The sequence below is a fragment of the Neodiprion virginianus genome, chromosome 5 (genome assembly GCF_021901495.1).
Source record: "Neodiprion virginianus isolate iyNeoVirg1 chromosome 5, iyNeoVirg1.1, whole genome shotgun sequence".
Lineage (NCBI taxonomy): Eukaryota > Metazoa > Arthropoda > Insecta > Hymenoptera > Diprionidae > Neodiprion > Neodiprion virginianus.
This window is the reverse complement of record NC_060881.1, coordinates 29,523,269-29,537,753: the sequence shown is the minus strand read 5'-3', so window position 1 is coordinate 29,537,753 and position 14,485 is coordinate 29,523,269. Positions and strand designations below refer to the sequence as shown.

General features: G+C 39.4%; 3 protein-coding genes across 9 annotated transcripts; 2 read left to right on the top strand and 1 right to left on the bottom strand.

The window, feature by feature from the left end:
- Positions 1-43: 43 nt before the first annotated feature.
- LOC124304829 (uncharacterized) lies at positions 44-5,402 on the bottom strand. 7 transcript variants are annotated; one of them, XM_046763510.1, is made up of 3 exons: positions 3,620-5,402; positions 3,138-3,268; positions 44-1,864 (listed from the first exon to the last, which is right to left on the bottom strand). In XM_046763510.1, exon 3 carries the CDS (start codon positions 1,838-1,840, stop codon positions 845-847), a length of 996 nt encoding a protein of 331 aa, XP_046619466.1. In that variant the 5' UTR covers positions 1,841-1,864; positions 3,138-3,268; positions 3,620-5,402; the 3' UTR covers positions 44-844. The 7 variants fall into 7 exon arrangements, with proteins under 7 accessions (XP_046619466.1, XP_046619464.1, XP_046619465.1 ...); XM_046763508.1 differs by lacking the exon at positions 3,138-3,268 and having other exon boundaries at positions 3,620-4,151; positions 4,231-5,400; XM_046763509.1 differs by lacking the exons at positions 3,138-3,268; positions 3,620-5,402 and adding exons at positions 2,105-2,432; positions 2,627-2,802.
- A 366-nt stretch (positions 5,403-5,768) lies between these two features.
- LOC124304830 (uncharacterized) lies at positions 5,769-8,143 on the top strand. Its single transcript, XM_046763514.1, has 3 exons — positions 5,769-6,430; positions 7,177-7,314; positions 7,474-8,143. Exons 1-3 carry the CDS (start codon positions 6,241-6,243, stop codon positions 7,746-7,748), a joined length of 603 nt encoding a protein of 200 aa, XP_046619470.1. The 5' UTR covers positions 5,769-6,240; the 3' UTR covers positions 7,749-8,143.
- Positions 8,144-9,126: 983 nt separating this feature from the next.
- LOC124304819 (abhydrolase domain-containing protein 2) lies at positions 9,127-14,151 on the top strand. The gene is made up of 7 exons (XM_046763494.1): positions 9,127-9,632; positions 10,381-10,553; positions 12,439-12,606; positions 12,702-12,888; positions 13,006-13,204; positions 13,335-13,485; positions 13,703-14,151. The coding sequence occupies exons 1-7, from the start codon at positions 9,478-9,480 to the stop codon at positions 13,870-13,872; spliced, it is 1,203 nt and encodes a 400-aa protein (XP_046619450.1). The 5' UTR covers positions 9,127-9,477; the 3' UTR covers positions 13,873-14,151.
- The last annotated feature ends 334 nt before the right edge of the window (positions 14,152-14,485 follow it).

The window sequence follows — 14,485 nt, the reverse complement described above, 5'->3', positions numbered from 1 at the left end:
CCAAGTACCTCAAGAACTGTATTCAGGATACTTGTTAGATTCATTTCGGTAGGTATATAAATAAATTTATTCATTTTTATACATGTAATATAAGATACGTAACTTAACACTAGTCATCGTGTTTGAACAGGCGTAAAGGTACAAGAAATAATTTATACGTTACTACATGTGTAATAGTATAACAACAGATGGGTGATGGAATACTAAAAACATAAGATACGGCTAGAAAGGTACATACATACATTGGACAGGCCTTCAGATTTGCTAAATTTTATCCGTGCCTTCTGAGCCTCAGTTTCATACAATAATAATACGAACCGTCATTCGCCAAATCATTGGCCGAACAATTCTTAAGCTTTGATTGGGCAAAAAGACCAACAACCATCGCATTCTCGAAATTAGTCAGATTTCTTCAACGAGGCAAACGCTTAAATCATAAACACCCTGACCAGTGAATTTTGGGTTACATAGAATAAGTCATCTCTGCAGGGTTGGGGGATTTCGCTTCTTTACACTTTCTTGTATTAGGAAAGGTTCTTACTCGGTTAACGAAACTAAAGATTACTACTGCTGTATTAAACGTATATGGTTTATAGTCACTGGCATCAATCGCACTGTGTTTAATCATTAAAATAACCAAACCCAAGATTCCATCTGATTTTGGCTTTGAGGAAAGATCCACGGTGCATGTGAAATTAAAGCTGAATGTCTCTATACGGACGTAGAGTGCGTATCTCATTATACGAGTGAAAAGTTTCGGTTAGATACGTTGCAACGTCGAGCAAAAGAACTAGGTACGTTAAAAGTTGAAGAAGACAAAAAAAAATCTTGAAGCGAGCTTGATTCACGCTTCGGAGTCTATCGTGAGTGCAGCTTCGATTTCTTCGGGGCTTCTGAGGTCGATTGCGAACCTCTTCTTTATGTTACCAGCAGTCTCCTCAGCCTTGCCCTGCGCCTTAACGTTTATACTGTAAATTTGAAACGCAGTTGCGAGCGCATAGGTGAGCTGTCTCGCGTGGTGTCGTGACTCGCAAACAAATCCGTGACATTCGAACGGTGAAATTCCCTGATTCTGCCCGACGTCCCTGACGACTATCATCGAAAATACCCTCGTGTAAACGAGGTCTTGAACACCGTACGAAATCGTGTCGATTGAAAATTTCTTCGATATACCAGCGTCGTGGCGTTTCTTACCGAGCGGTAAAAGCGCGACTCCGTCCTTGCTCACGATCAGTTTGATGAACGGGAGTATAGTTCCGGCCGGTAAGGCTCTCGCTGCTGTAACCATGTTGTCGACTGGTCTCCGGGTGTGCTTTATGCCCCAGAGGCCTCTCGCGTCGTGGGACCCAAGATATTTGACTTGAAATGTTTGGGGCAGTTCGCCGGACGCCTCGAGTCCTCGATTTTCCAGCGCCATCTTCGTCAGCTCTTGACTTAACTTGCTCTCAGCCTTGCTCGAAGAGTTCGAGTCCCTCCTCTCGGCGTTCGTGTCCTGATCGCCCTTCTTTCCGGCAAAATGAACCCGATTCGGACTCGACGATGTTTTCACTTTCAGATGATACTCGACCACGTTCGGGATGCTCGGAGGTTCACGACCGACTGACAACTCGCTCATTACACCTTTAGCCCTGGGCTCACTTCCTGTTTCCGGCGTTGCACCACCGCTTCCTTCCCTCGACACCAACGCGCTATCGCCCTCATTTACCTTCGCCGAATCGTCACGGTCATCTGCACCTGTGCCCCGGTCATCCGAGCCTTGTTCAGTCCCCGCAGACGTGACCAAAACGTTCTGCAGAACCTTTAGGTCCCTTTTCGTGTACCCAAAATCTTCCTCCTCCATGACTGATTGGACAGATTTCCTCACCTGTTGGCGAAGTAATTCGTCAAGAATGTCACGGAGACAATGATACGTGCAGATTAATGTTGATAATATGATAATGCTCTGAATAATCAGTGAAAATGCGATGTGTACAGAGCGATATTTGTAAGACTAAAGAGTCCCACTGACGCTACTATATTTAATCGATCATCTTCGGTATACCGCGAGAAAGTGAGACTTGGCGTTAATTGCATTTGTATATATACACTGTGTAGACACACGTACCTTGGAGGAGGAATAAAACGAGGTTGTTACAAGTACCGTATCATAGAACAGAACTACACGGGATGAGAATTGAACAGTGTTTCGTGTCAGTGCGACAATATTACTAAGGCGAGATATCAGTTATCGCCAAATCGTTAACTGATAGATAACAATTGCCAGATTATCGGTTTGCTCACACAAGGCGGGGATATCTTACCGCTTTGTAAACTTTGCCATTCTCTATTGGGGAGGGGGACTTGGAAACATTTTTTCGTAATGCCGAAACACGCGGCTCACAGATTTCAGATCCAGAAAATACCGGTCCTTACGTTTCTGGTATTACAGTGGTCTAAAGAACACGGAAAGATGATTGAACTATAATTGTTAAATGCATTCGAATGCGTTTGTGGCCTTGACAACGTCACGTGGATTATTAACAATTATCAAAGATGAGCACGTCAGTAACGATATGATTATAGTGTCATACTCTTTATAAAACAAATATGTACACACAACAATTGCTGAACGGGAGTAGGTACCTACAATCAGACAAGTCTAGCTCCTCTCCGCGTATTTACAGCTCCGATTGTGTCCATACTCCTCGCAGCGATAAGTATTACAGCGGGCAACAAAAACGTCAAAGATTAATGAGCACAGCAAACACATCTTCATATTTCGTTGTTTGTTCAAGAAATTAACAGGAAAGAAAGTTTGTTACAAGTCACATACGCAAAGAACCTTAGAGATGGGAATACGAGCTGCACGTGGCCACGCGTGTATGAACCGTTATTATCTCTTTCCTCAGCTGGAAGCTGCGAATATCTGACATTGAACCGTAAAGATATCATCCCCCTTTTCTGGTTCCTCCAACTTTCCTTATTCTCTGAGCTAAATCTGCATGACGATCCCCGTTCCTTCCATTCCAAGAAGCCAAGAGGCACGCGAAACCGATTCGGTCCCCACCGCGGTGACCTAACGGTCCTTTATTCTTTCTTGTTCCTACAACTAAACAGCTGTTGCGTCAACCACAGACCGCACGGATCATCTTCTATACCTGTTCGTGACTCGGCACCTGTTACACTGCGAGTCCCAAGTCACCTGCGAACGCGTAGCCAGACTGGTTAGGTAGCTATATACCAAGTCGACTTGTGCGCGCTCATGTGGAAGGATTACGTATGCCATTGCCTGCGTGTAAATACAAACAGTAGGTAGATATATGGATGCTTAGTCACCGGAAGTTTGGGCTGGATATCACTTGTAAAGTATGGTGTGACCAAGGCAATCGAATAAAAAGACCAGAGAATGTACTGCCAGAATCGGTTCATTTGGACGCATTGCATCTTGTAGGGCAGGTAATCATGGTTACTCTGAATATTTTCGAAGCGCTGCGTTGATCTGTGTGATCTGATTTTATCGTCAACTTGTTATTGGTACCGCAAAGAATCGAAAAAAGAACGACGAATAGAACTATGAAAAGTTTGAAATAGTACTGATGATCGTTGGTGTGTAAAAAGGTGCAAGTAACTGTTCACTTACCGCTATATTCAATTTCAGACAGGGAGTGACTGGAGATTTGACTGGATGAGTTCTTCCACTGTACAGGAGAATGCACGCGATTGCAAGCGATCTTCATTCGAGCAGCTCGCTCAAGTATAATTTTTCAAAGCCAGCCACCGCTGATCGCCACTCGCCGCTAGGCACCGGTCAATTGTTACCGGTTCTGCTAGACCGCGTTGTGTCGTCCGGTTTGTAACCTTCCTCTCCGATATATTGTGAAGGGTGTACTGTACATCGCCTGCTCGTTCGCCACATGCAATGCGCATCAACAATACAAAATAATACATACCTATAGGTATATAACATTCCGACTAACAATATAACATCGGCGGTAATATTGCCGGCCGGAAACGGAAGTTTACGACAAAACATTCTCGCTGATGAGCAGAGGAGCGTGATGCGTGGATATCCATCTTGCATACTCGATATCCGTATGTAGTCGAACCTCGTACCGATATTCACCGTCCTATCCATTCTTCAGGATATTTCTAGAGGTTTTTCTTAGGCGCACCTGACAATTGATGGTATGGGAATGATTGCTGATTGGTTGCAAAATTTTTTTGTTTTTGTTTTTTATCTACACTACCTACTGGAAGAATGCACGCACTGTGATTGCCGATAGCGCTCTTATGCCTCTTGCATAATTCTGTACTAGTATTTGGATGCGATTCAAACCTAATGGTACAACATAATGCCGCAGGGTTAATAAAGCAGAGTTGTGAAGTGACGGTGATCGATATGTGTTATAATCCCCGAATGACACTGTAATCCACTAGAACAAAACGTGAATGCACTTGTTACGGACTCCCTCTCCACGTAGTCGTGAGCCTCAAGTCGTAAATCACTTTTGGTTTCCAGAGAGGTACCGTTTGCTTAACGATATAGCATCATGTACACGTACATGAACGGCAAGAAGCAGCGTATAATATTGTTATAGATGAACGTATGTAGGCACATCGGTACTGCGGTACTTCGTTGGATATTTACTTTTTTTAAAGTTACAAACATCGTCATCGTCACCAGGGGATTTACCGAAGTTTACATATCGGGATAGGTCCATGCGAACACCTTTTCTCGAAACTAAAAATCAGTACACTTTCAATGTTTGTCAGACGAAAAGTTGGTTACAAAGAACCTGCTGTTTTTCTTGTAAATTTGGAGAAACCCGTTCGCCAAAATGCTCGAAGGTCCACTACTTTGGGCTGACGAACGCTAATCAGACAAATTTCAAAGAAACCGAAGGTTCTGCTGTTTTTAATTTTATCGTACCAGAACTTCCGTATAAATTCTTGAAGCTTTTGAATAGTGCTCAACGCCTTTTTGCGAATATGGGACGCAGTTCGAATTGTCTGGCCCTTTTATAACAACCGGGTTACAGAGAGTACGTGACACATTGGCGTTGAAATTATTACTGATACATTACACACGTACGGCGCGGTCTACAATTTTAAATACTCTTATGTACCCAGGCTGACCAAATAAGGTGATACCATTGTGGGGTTTGATTATTCGAGCACGATAATGAAGGTCAGTGGATAGAGTGAAAGAGAATAAATCAAACTCAAAAACACGGTTAAATTGCAACCATCCATCCGTGAAGTATTACGCGTGACAAATTTCAAATCGAGTATGATTCTTTTGGCACCCACAATCCGTTACACAATTTGTGCGCATTCCAGACCATTTATTCAAATGTGATTCTTAAGTCAGAGAAATTTTTCAAACGAATTATTATCAGAAATTTATCTCTCGAAGTGGGCAACCAGCGCATAATATCAAGATGATATTCTTTTGAAAATTTTAATAAAACTGAAGGTACCGTATCAAGGTCGGCTTAATGAACACAACCTTTGCACATCACCATCTCATCGGTACAAGATCTCAGAACATGAGAAAAGATATGTATGCAAAGGGGAAAATATGTTAGAAAGTCTTTCATACGATTCAAAAGCTCAAATTGTGCAATACGTTATGCATATACATTTCATGAAAGATTTGAATGTTAAATGCTGAAGAAAACATTTGCTTAAAAATGATTTATTCAAAAATTCATTCACTCGTCGATGGCACAGAGATTATGCAATTACTTATATGAATATTTATCATTCGGTTATGTCAGCCATCAATTGCGCCGGCCTTGCTACCTTTTTTCGTAATTTATTGGAATCGGAATTCCTGCGGCAATTTCCGTATGCCTTGTATAAAGTGCAAAACCTATTGCACGACTTGCTTATTCAGGGCGCACCAAACGATCCCGGCACACAAACGATGACCTGCGCATTGCGGCTGCGCAGTGAGCCACATAGCGTCTGCTCAACTGAGTACAACTTTCAAAATTCGAACATTCGTTCGTCAGTTCCACCGGTCGTATCGTCATGTCGTGCCGCGATGTGACGATGTATAAAAACGCAGTTTTTTGTTCACTGCTTCGCTAGCATCGTGATACATCAGACAGTACCGTCCGACCAGCGTCATTAACTTTTATTCAATGCAATTGCTTTAGTTTATGTTCATTCAAAAACGCTGCTTCAGTGCCGTGAGGCCAACGAAAGAACAATAATTCAAAAAACAAGTCAAACTAAAAAGTATAAACATTCAAAATGAGCCGGACGTTGAGTTTGATCATTTTATTTTTTGGCATTCTTTACGCTACTGCCCACAATCTCGATGGAAACGGTACTGAATGTGATGAAATCAACTCGAGAAACGGTCAGAACTTAATACTGACCCAGCTAACGGTAGAACCAGAGAAGGATACGAGAAAAACAATGACAGATGCACGTAGTCAAGGTGAGTAGAATGACCACTGACAGTCATAAGAGAAAAAAATTTTGCTGGGTCACAGTGACTGGAAAAATAATAATGGAAATACTAACAAATTATAAATAGAACAATAATCGAAATGGGAACAAGTTTATTGAAGATGATAAAAACACAGAATGAAGTCTATTTAGGACCTAGGTATAGCGTTTTTCGAACAATAAATATAATTAAAGCTGATTTCCGAAAAGTTATTTATACATAAAGTACCAATGCTTACTTTAAAAATAGTCTTGGCACAATTGAAATTCTTGGTCGTGCGCGAACGATAAGAATGATCGCTGTGATCTAGTTGGACCAATTTTCCCTTTCTAACGAAGTCGGCTCGAGGGCTTTCCGATTACAATTCACTTTTAGTTTTATCTGACTTTTAACTAATAATAAATTCTATCTTAAAACTTTCAAACTCGTATTTGAATTAATGACAATATATGTGAGGTTTTGTAGGCCAACTTCACCAGTTTTTTGGAGGGAAAATATATTCAATGCATTGATATTTAATCCTTTATTTAGTTCTGAATTTACACAGAATCTTACATAGTTGATGATGATTGCTTAAAACTATTTGTAACGAAAAAAATGTAAAAAAAACTTTAAAAAAGTTTTTCAACAAGATATCAGTTTTGCGACCGAATAAATTGTGCGATTCATTATACAATAGCAAGGAAAGGGGGACGAATAGTAATACATTTAACACGACAAAAATTATTTTACAGGCGAGGAAGTAAGCCAGGGGAGAACTTTTGCTATCAAAAGATTGCAATTCATGTTGCTCCCTGTTATGTATAAGATGGGAGTGATGACGACTCTTCTAACGGTACTCCTAATCGTATCTTTGAAAAGCTTGCTAATCGGTAAGTATACGTAATATACAATCACTTTCGTTCAATATCGATTCGAAAATAGATCTGATGAAAGACCAGATATCGTTGATGTTGTAATAATAAACACATGAAGAACATTTTCCATCTCTACGCAGGGCGATTATGCTATTGTGATTTGTTTCATGAAAGGGGTTATCCTGCTGGTCCTTAAGGTGAGCAGTTTCTTGGCAAAATTCCATCAGCCACATGCGGAACCGCATCATCAAATGCCTTGGTACATGCCTCCACAACCGTGGATGCAACCACAACCGATCCACGTACACGTATCGCCTAGCGGCGACGGCGGTCATCACAGTCATCCTACACACGATCAAGTTTACTCTGGTTGGGATCGATCGCCGCCCACGGGCCCATACGGGCCCTCAATACCGGTAGATTACGGTCAATATTACTTCAAGGGCTAATCAGTCGCGACCCCATGAGAAAAAACGTCTGCAGCTTCATGTCGTACACCTTTGATTGACGGAACAGGTTTTTTTTCTCCCGTAAGATGAGTGAAAAATTCTATGGAATTCATTTGAAATACCGTTAAACCATTCCTTTCTCATGCTTGCTTAGTATTTAAGTATGGTATTCCCGACTTTACATTGCTCTAGTTTTTTCGAATGGTCAAACGATTTGGAATTGTTATTTTATGCGTATGTACCTTAGGATAAACCCGATTTTGATTCGATCACTCAAGTCATCCGGTGAGCATCCCAAGGAATATTGTGTACATAGTTAGATATATCCGAAAAACGAAAAAAAAAACAAATTGCTACCAAACCAAAACAATAGTGATGATATCTAAAGCTTTTAAGTACGTGAAAAGTAACTTCAATAATCGCGCAGAGGTTCTGCACTACCTTTCACGAGCAAAGGCTTTAATTTACTTGTACATTATTGTGTATTATTTGTTAATTTATTTATTAATGTATATTTATGTATGTTGTATAGAATAGTGCCGAGTGAAGATTAACTTAAAATTCACGAAAGCTGTTCAGGTTGATACTTGCAGTAGCTTGCTTCCTTGTCCATATGTACTATTTTTAACCAGGACGAATTAATTATCAGCCAGTTCGTCAAACGTTGTTATACAGTGTCTCACACGCCTTTCCGAGTAACAATATTGATTATAGGCATTATAGGCTACGGACATCAAATACATGCATTCAATTGTAAGCACTGTAGCACCGAGAATTACCACCCTTGACATTATACTTAATACCTTCTTCAGTATTCTAAAATAGTTCTAACAAAATTTTTTAAATCCAGCCGAAACAGCTGACAGTGACAGTGACATGAATGCAATCTGTAAGAATAAGGGAAAGAAAAAATCTACAAACAACCTTAATTCTTTCACATTTCAGGAATAGATTTCTTCGAAAAATTCAGAAAGTAACGCCTCGGAGGTATCCAACTGATACTAGGACCTGATTTGGATTATTTTTCCACTCGTGAAAACGGTGATGAACGCCATTTAGACCAATCAGAAGGCAGCATTAAACGGAAAATCTATTCACCGGTGAATAGAAAATCAGAATCAGGCCCCTAAAGATAAAAAATAGTATCTCAGTGATCTGATAAGTATTGTATGTTATATGCATGATCCTATTTTACTGTCTAACTATTTGGACTGACAGTGACTGACTATCCAGTAGCAACTCTACGTTCATCGGCACACATTCTCGAGCTTATGCCCGAAGTTTGCAACGTTCGTATTAAATTTCGGTTCAGACAATAAGTGGCGCTAGTAGTGGTAATAAAAATGAGGCTGACTATGGCAGTCTGTGAAAATGCCGTATTCGACGGTCTGCCGAGTGAGTCACACGGTGGATATAATCGTAGTTTCGTATGTACTATGTGCGATACGTAGTTCTTGGTACGGTTTATTTTCGATTGATGCGCAACGTATGTCGCCTAGTGATAAAAGGCTGAGAAATACAAGATCCTTCGCTTGTTCGGTCGGTAATTGCAATCAAGGAAGTTCAGAGGCGGTACTCCATACCGAATTAAAACATCTACGCGAAGAAAGGTTGGCAAAGATTCAATACGGACGAGCGGGTCGCCGCAGGGCTGTCCCGCCGCTAAACCCGGTGTGGAAATTAACCTAAATAAAAAAAACAAGTATCAAACAGCACACGGCAAGCGAAGATGTCTACGGCGCTGCTTGCGGTGTTTGCAGTTATTCTCTGCATTCTGTTCCGAATTTTAAACGTGAACAGTGCTCCCCAGAAGCCAGTTATCGTTTGCAAAGATGAGTCGTTCCTCGCCACCATCCTCAAGATTGCACCCGTATTACGAGACCCGTAAGTCATGTCGAAACTCCCATAAGTTTCACCTTCAATTTCTGCAGCTATGCTGTTATCTCTGTCTCAGATTTAGAATCGTCAGCAATTTAACAACGGAGTCGCTGTCGTTCTATTTTCACCAATATAAAAACATTTCCTACTGTCACTCAAAATGTCGTACGTTTTACTGTTATTTATTTCCTTTTTAATTTCGAAAGAAGTCATTGAATATGAAGAGCGTATTGGGATTCCTGAACTTGGAGGTTTTTTCTCTGCAATGTGCAAATTTGACTTATCAAAAAAAGTTTTGGGTCACATATTTTTTAACGCCAAATTTGTAACGCCATTATTTGTATTCTGATTAATTGCATGCTTATGACGTCATTCTAAATCGGTTACGAATTTTAACGATGAGGTAATACAATCGAAATTAGTAAAAATATATGGGTAACGTTTTTTTTTTTTTTTCTATAGTAGGATGGGTCTTTCAATACGTTCTTGAAGTCCATAAATCATTTGTGACAAAGTTGTTTTTAGAAGAAGGTTTTGTCCTAATTCTAAATATAAGTGGTATTTATTTTCAAAGCTTCACATATTTCCAAAAATATTTTCCTAGGCTTCAGATGTTACGATTTATTTAAATACATGAGTAAAGACTTTGATAATCTAGACGCAGAATCTTCAAGGTACATTGAAAGAAGAGGGTTGCATCTAAATTCAAGACAAAAGTACTATTTTAAATTAAGAAGTATGTTTTTCATTTCAGGTATAAACCAACACGGCTATGGGGCTACAGCGGACATGTGCAAACTATAATCCACAGCATTATTGGAAGGGTTCGATGTCCATGGCCGATCGGAGAAAGAGTTAATATCATTTTGTCCGATAATGCAACGTTAACCTACGATCTCTACCAGCCATTAACATCGGATCATCAAGGTACATTCACTAATTGCTAATCTTTCATCGGTGAATTATGGATATTCGAAAGGGAACAGAAAAAGCTATAGGATCACTATTCCTTACCACTATTGTAAATATTACGCTGCTCCTGTAATATATTTTTTGGATTCGTCATGGTCATTAGTGGTTTGTACGAGTGTAGTTACAAGATCATATAATTGGCTTCAAATAGTTTTTCCGAATCGTTCTTGTATCTACGTTTGCATTACGATTTTTGGAGATTGGGGGCCTATCAGTCTCTATTCGTCGCACTTCTTCCATTCGATAAATTAAGAGGAAACACAAGAGATGTGGTGAACCATGTTAAATGACACTGGCTAAAGTTTTCACCAACTTTGGACAACTCCCGTTGATCATTGAATACCATCCTCACAGCGTGTGGCTGTGTTGAATATTCAATGTAATCGACACTTGATTTGAATGTATTTTAAAAATGTTTTGTAATACTTTGGCCCATATTTTTTATTGCGGATAAATGTAGAGGAACGGCTTTGAAGGTTGTTAGAGCATGTGATAAAAGCAATTATGGGTTAGTACCGATCACCTTGGGAGGCAGAGTCGTCAACCGTGAAACCTGCTTCATTATCACTATTATTTCATTTTTATCGAGTACATAGCCTTGAAATATTTCAAAGCATGGACATGTCGTCTACGTGAAGGAAAGAAATGAGCTAATCTTCCAACAAAAATGTAACCAAGAATGTCGTTTCCAGCAGAATGATACTTCTCCTCTTCGTGTTTTGGAATACTCTATGACAATCATCATCCTTTGCAGTCCGGATATCGAGAACAGATTTCTAAGGACTCCTCTTTCTGGGGGTACGTCAATTGGATCACAAATACCACAGAAATTGTGGAAATATATCTAGGTACTTTACTCCTCTGCAGCGTGCTTGCAGCTCGCTTTTCAACCTGCCAGTTTTGGGCAAAAATTATTGAACTGCTGTTGTCTTACCTTAGCTCAAGACGTAGCTTGGCTAGCACTGGAGAGAGCCTGCTTTCATGCGCGAAGTAAAGACATAGTTTAAGTTCCTCGAAAGTACACAGACTTGACACAAACTGATTGAAATTACTTCTATCATCTTTTGCGTAGTGTTTCCTGATGATCAAATAGTATGCATATACTTTTGGAGTAAACACCTGTGGTGTAAGAATCACAAATATTCATGACTCATTGAAGATGGACATTTTGACTGGTATTCAAAGGTTCGATTAGAGTTAGTTATCTTTATTCAACGTTGATATTCTTGGAAGTATGTGGGCTGGTAAAAGGTTTTCTGCTTGGTCATGGTACTTTTGTTTACGCGTTGTTTATCAGTTGTATCCGGTGCGCGGTCTCTGCCATCCCTGTTTAGCATGTTTCAGGAAGATGTTAACGATGTTTTCTCATTCTTTATCTTGGCCGTGGTTGAAATAGGTTTTTCAAACAGATTAACGTAATAAGCATGTCATTCCATACATTTTTACTAACCGAAGTTTCATCATGTCAAACTGTAACCAACACTTTGCATGAGTTTTTCAGTCCTCCCCTACCAAAGTATTTCTCATTTGAATTGTTTGGAAATTTATGCTCTTTTATACCATCGGCCATTAACATCCTTGCTGTATTTTCCGAACAAGGAGTTTTACAGTTCGGAAAAAATGTTGGTTTTTTTCCCTAGTAAACTAAACAACTAACAAAATTTCAGCAGTGCTTGCAATTTCCTCGTATCTGTGTGTATCTCTGTATTGGTAGCAGTGCTCATGTTTCAAGTTTTAAACTTAGTCAAATATGTTTGGCCCAGCAAGGGTGAACCGCAGTTGATTCACCAGTATCTGCTGTATCTAATTCGTTTGCTTGGTTTTATGTGTAATGATTTAGATGACATCACAATTGCAATATGCCCTGGAATTGGAAACAGCTCCGAGAGTGTCTACATTCGCACTTTCGTACACTTTAGCCAATGTCATGGCTATCGATGTGCAGTATTGAACCATGTTGGTGCTCTGTCCAGCGTCAAAGTTACTACTCCCAGGATATTCACTTATGGTAAGTTGACGCAGGGGTGTAAAGATTGTCTAATGTAATAATTCGAAAGCAGGTTTCGTGGAATGAAATGAGAACGTTTGTGTTCTTTTAAACAGGTCATACCGACGATTACCATGTGATGTTGCAAAGTTTGATTGAAAAGCATCCCAATACTCAGATAGTATGTATAGGCTTTAGTCTAGGTGGAAATTTGGTTACTAAATATGTTGGTGAACGAGGCACCAATAAATTGTCAAATATTATTGGGGCGATATCAATTTGCCAGGGTTACAACGCCATTGAGTGAGTACAGAGATCTTTTGGTCAATTATCCATAGCTCGGTCAAAGAGTAATCCAATTTCTTAAAACGGTGCTTATTCTCCCATCTCATTATCATTGAGTGGATTTTTCATTTTCAGAGGGACTAAGTTCTTGCTTAATTGGCAAAACTTCCGACGATTTTATCTCTATGTTATGACTGAATCTGTAAAGAATATTATTCTAAGGCATAAATATGTTCTACTCGCTGACTCAGTCAAACAAAGACACGGTCTCAATGAACGAGACATCATTTCTGCTGCCACGCTTCCCGAGCTTGATGAAGCATATACCAGAAAGGTAAAGCCACTCGGTAAAATTAGCGAAACGATAAATAGAAGTTAATTAACGAACCAAAAGAATGGCCAGAAACCCGTAACTATTGAAATTACGCAAGTTCCGTTTTAACACTGTGTTTATTATTGAACAGATACACAACTTCAGATCTGTAAAAGAATTGTACAATTGGAGTAGCTGCATTAATTATGTAACTAAAATAGCTACTCCGATGTTATTCATCAACGCCTTGGATGACCCTCTAGTTCCGGAGCAGTTATTGAGTCCTATAAAGGATTTCGCATGTAAGTTTTGAAAGGCATTCTATCAGAATGTGGGATTGGAAATTTTTATCTCTGCTAAAATTGGTCTATGAAATCTGGCATACCCCAAGATATTTGTTGTATCCCGTTTTCTGGATAATAAACTGCCGTCTTTGGTAGCTGAATGTAATATTAAAAAGACTCTGGGCTTGATTAAACTTTGTGCTTATCAGGTAACCATGAAATTTCTTTATTGCAGCTCAACATTCCAACACACTGTATATAGAACTAGCTCACGGTGGTCACCTTGGTTTCTATGAGGGTGGTTTACTCTACCCAAACCCAATAACGTGGCTGGATCGCACACTGGTATCTTTAGTCGGGTCATTGGCATTGGCTCACGCGGATAGAGCGTTGAAAATGTCTTAACCATGTAACGCTCCCAGATCTGGTACTAAGATCAATCTTACAATCTGAAAGAATCATCCAGCCTTTCCTTCAACAAGAACTGGTGGATGTCATTAACGGTAGTTGATCTAGAAACTGTTTGAGAATGAAAGAAAAGTAACGAGTTGTCGCCTTCATTATTACCTATTGTTGCATTTACCGTTGCATATATTTATTTGCCTGTTATTTAGATGGGTACATTACCAATTTTTGAAATAAGATTGTGCTATATCTTGAAGTGTTTTTCTATAGTACATATATATATATATATATATATAATTATATATATATATATATATATATATATATATATATATATATATATATAATATGTATTCAGATTCAATGTGATTCATTTTTAGTTTATCGCAAAACGATGTTAGGATACGCCTTGCAATGCCGGTAGTTTCTCGCGATAATAGTTTGTTATTGATTTATTTTCAGGTTTATTTTCATTCAGAGCACACATCAATTTTCTGACGACATACATTAGTATGTACATATTTTGGTGCAAAAGACGAGACAAATTTCTTCATTTTGCATTTATTTATTCTATCTTTTTCGATCAAAGGACGTAGAGATCTGTTCAAAAGGA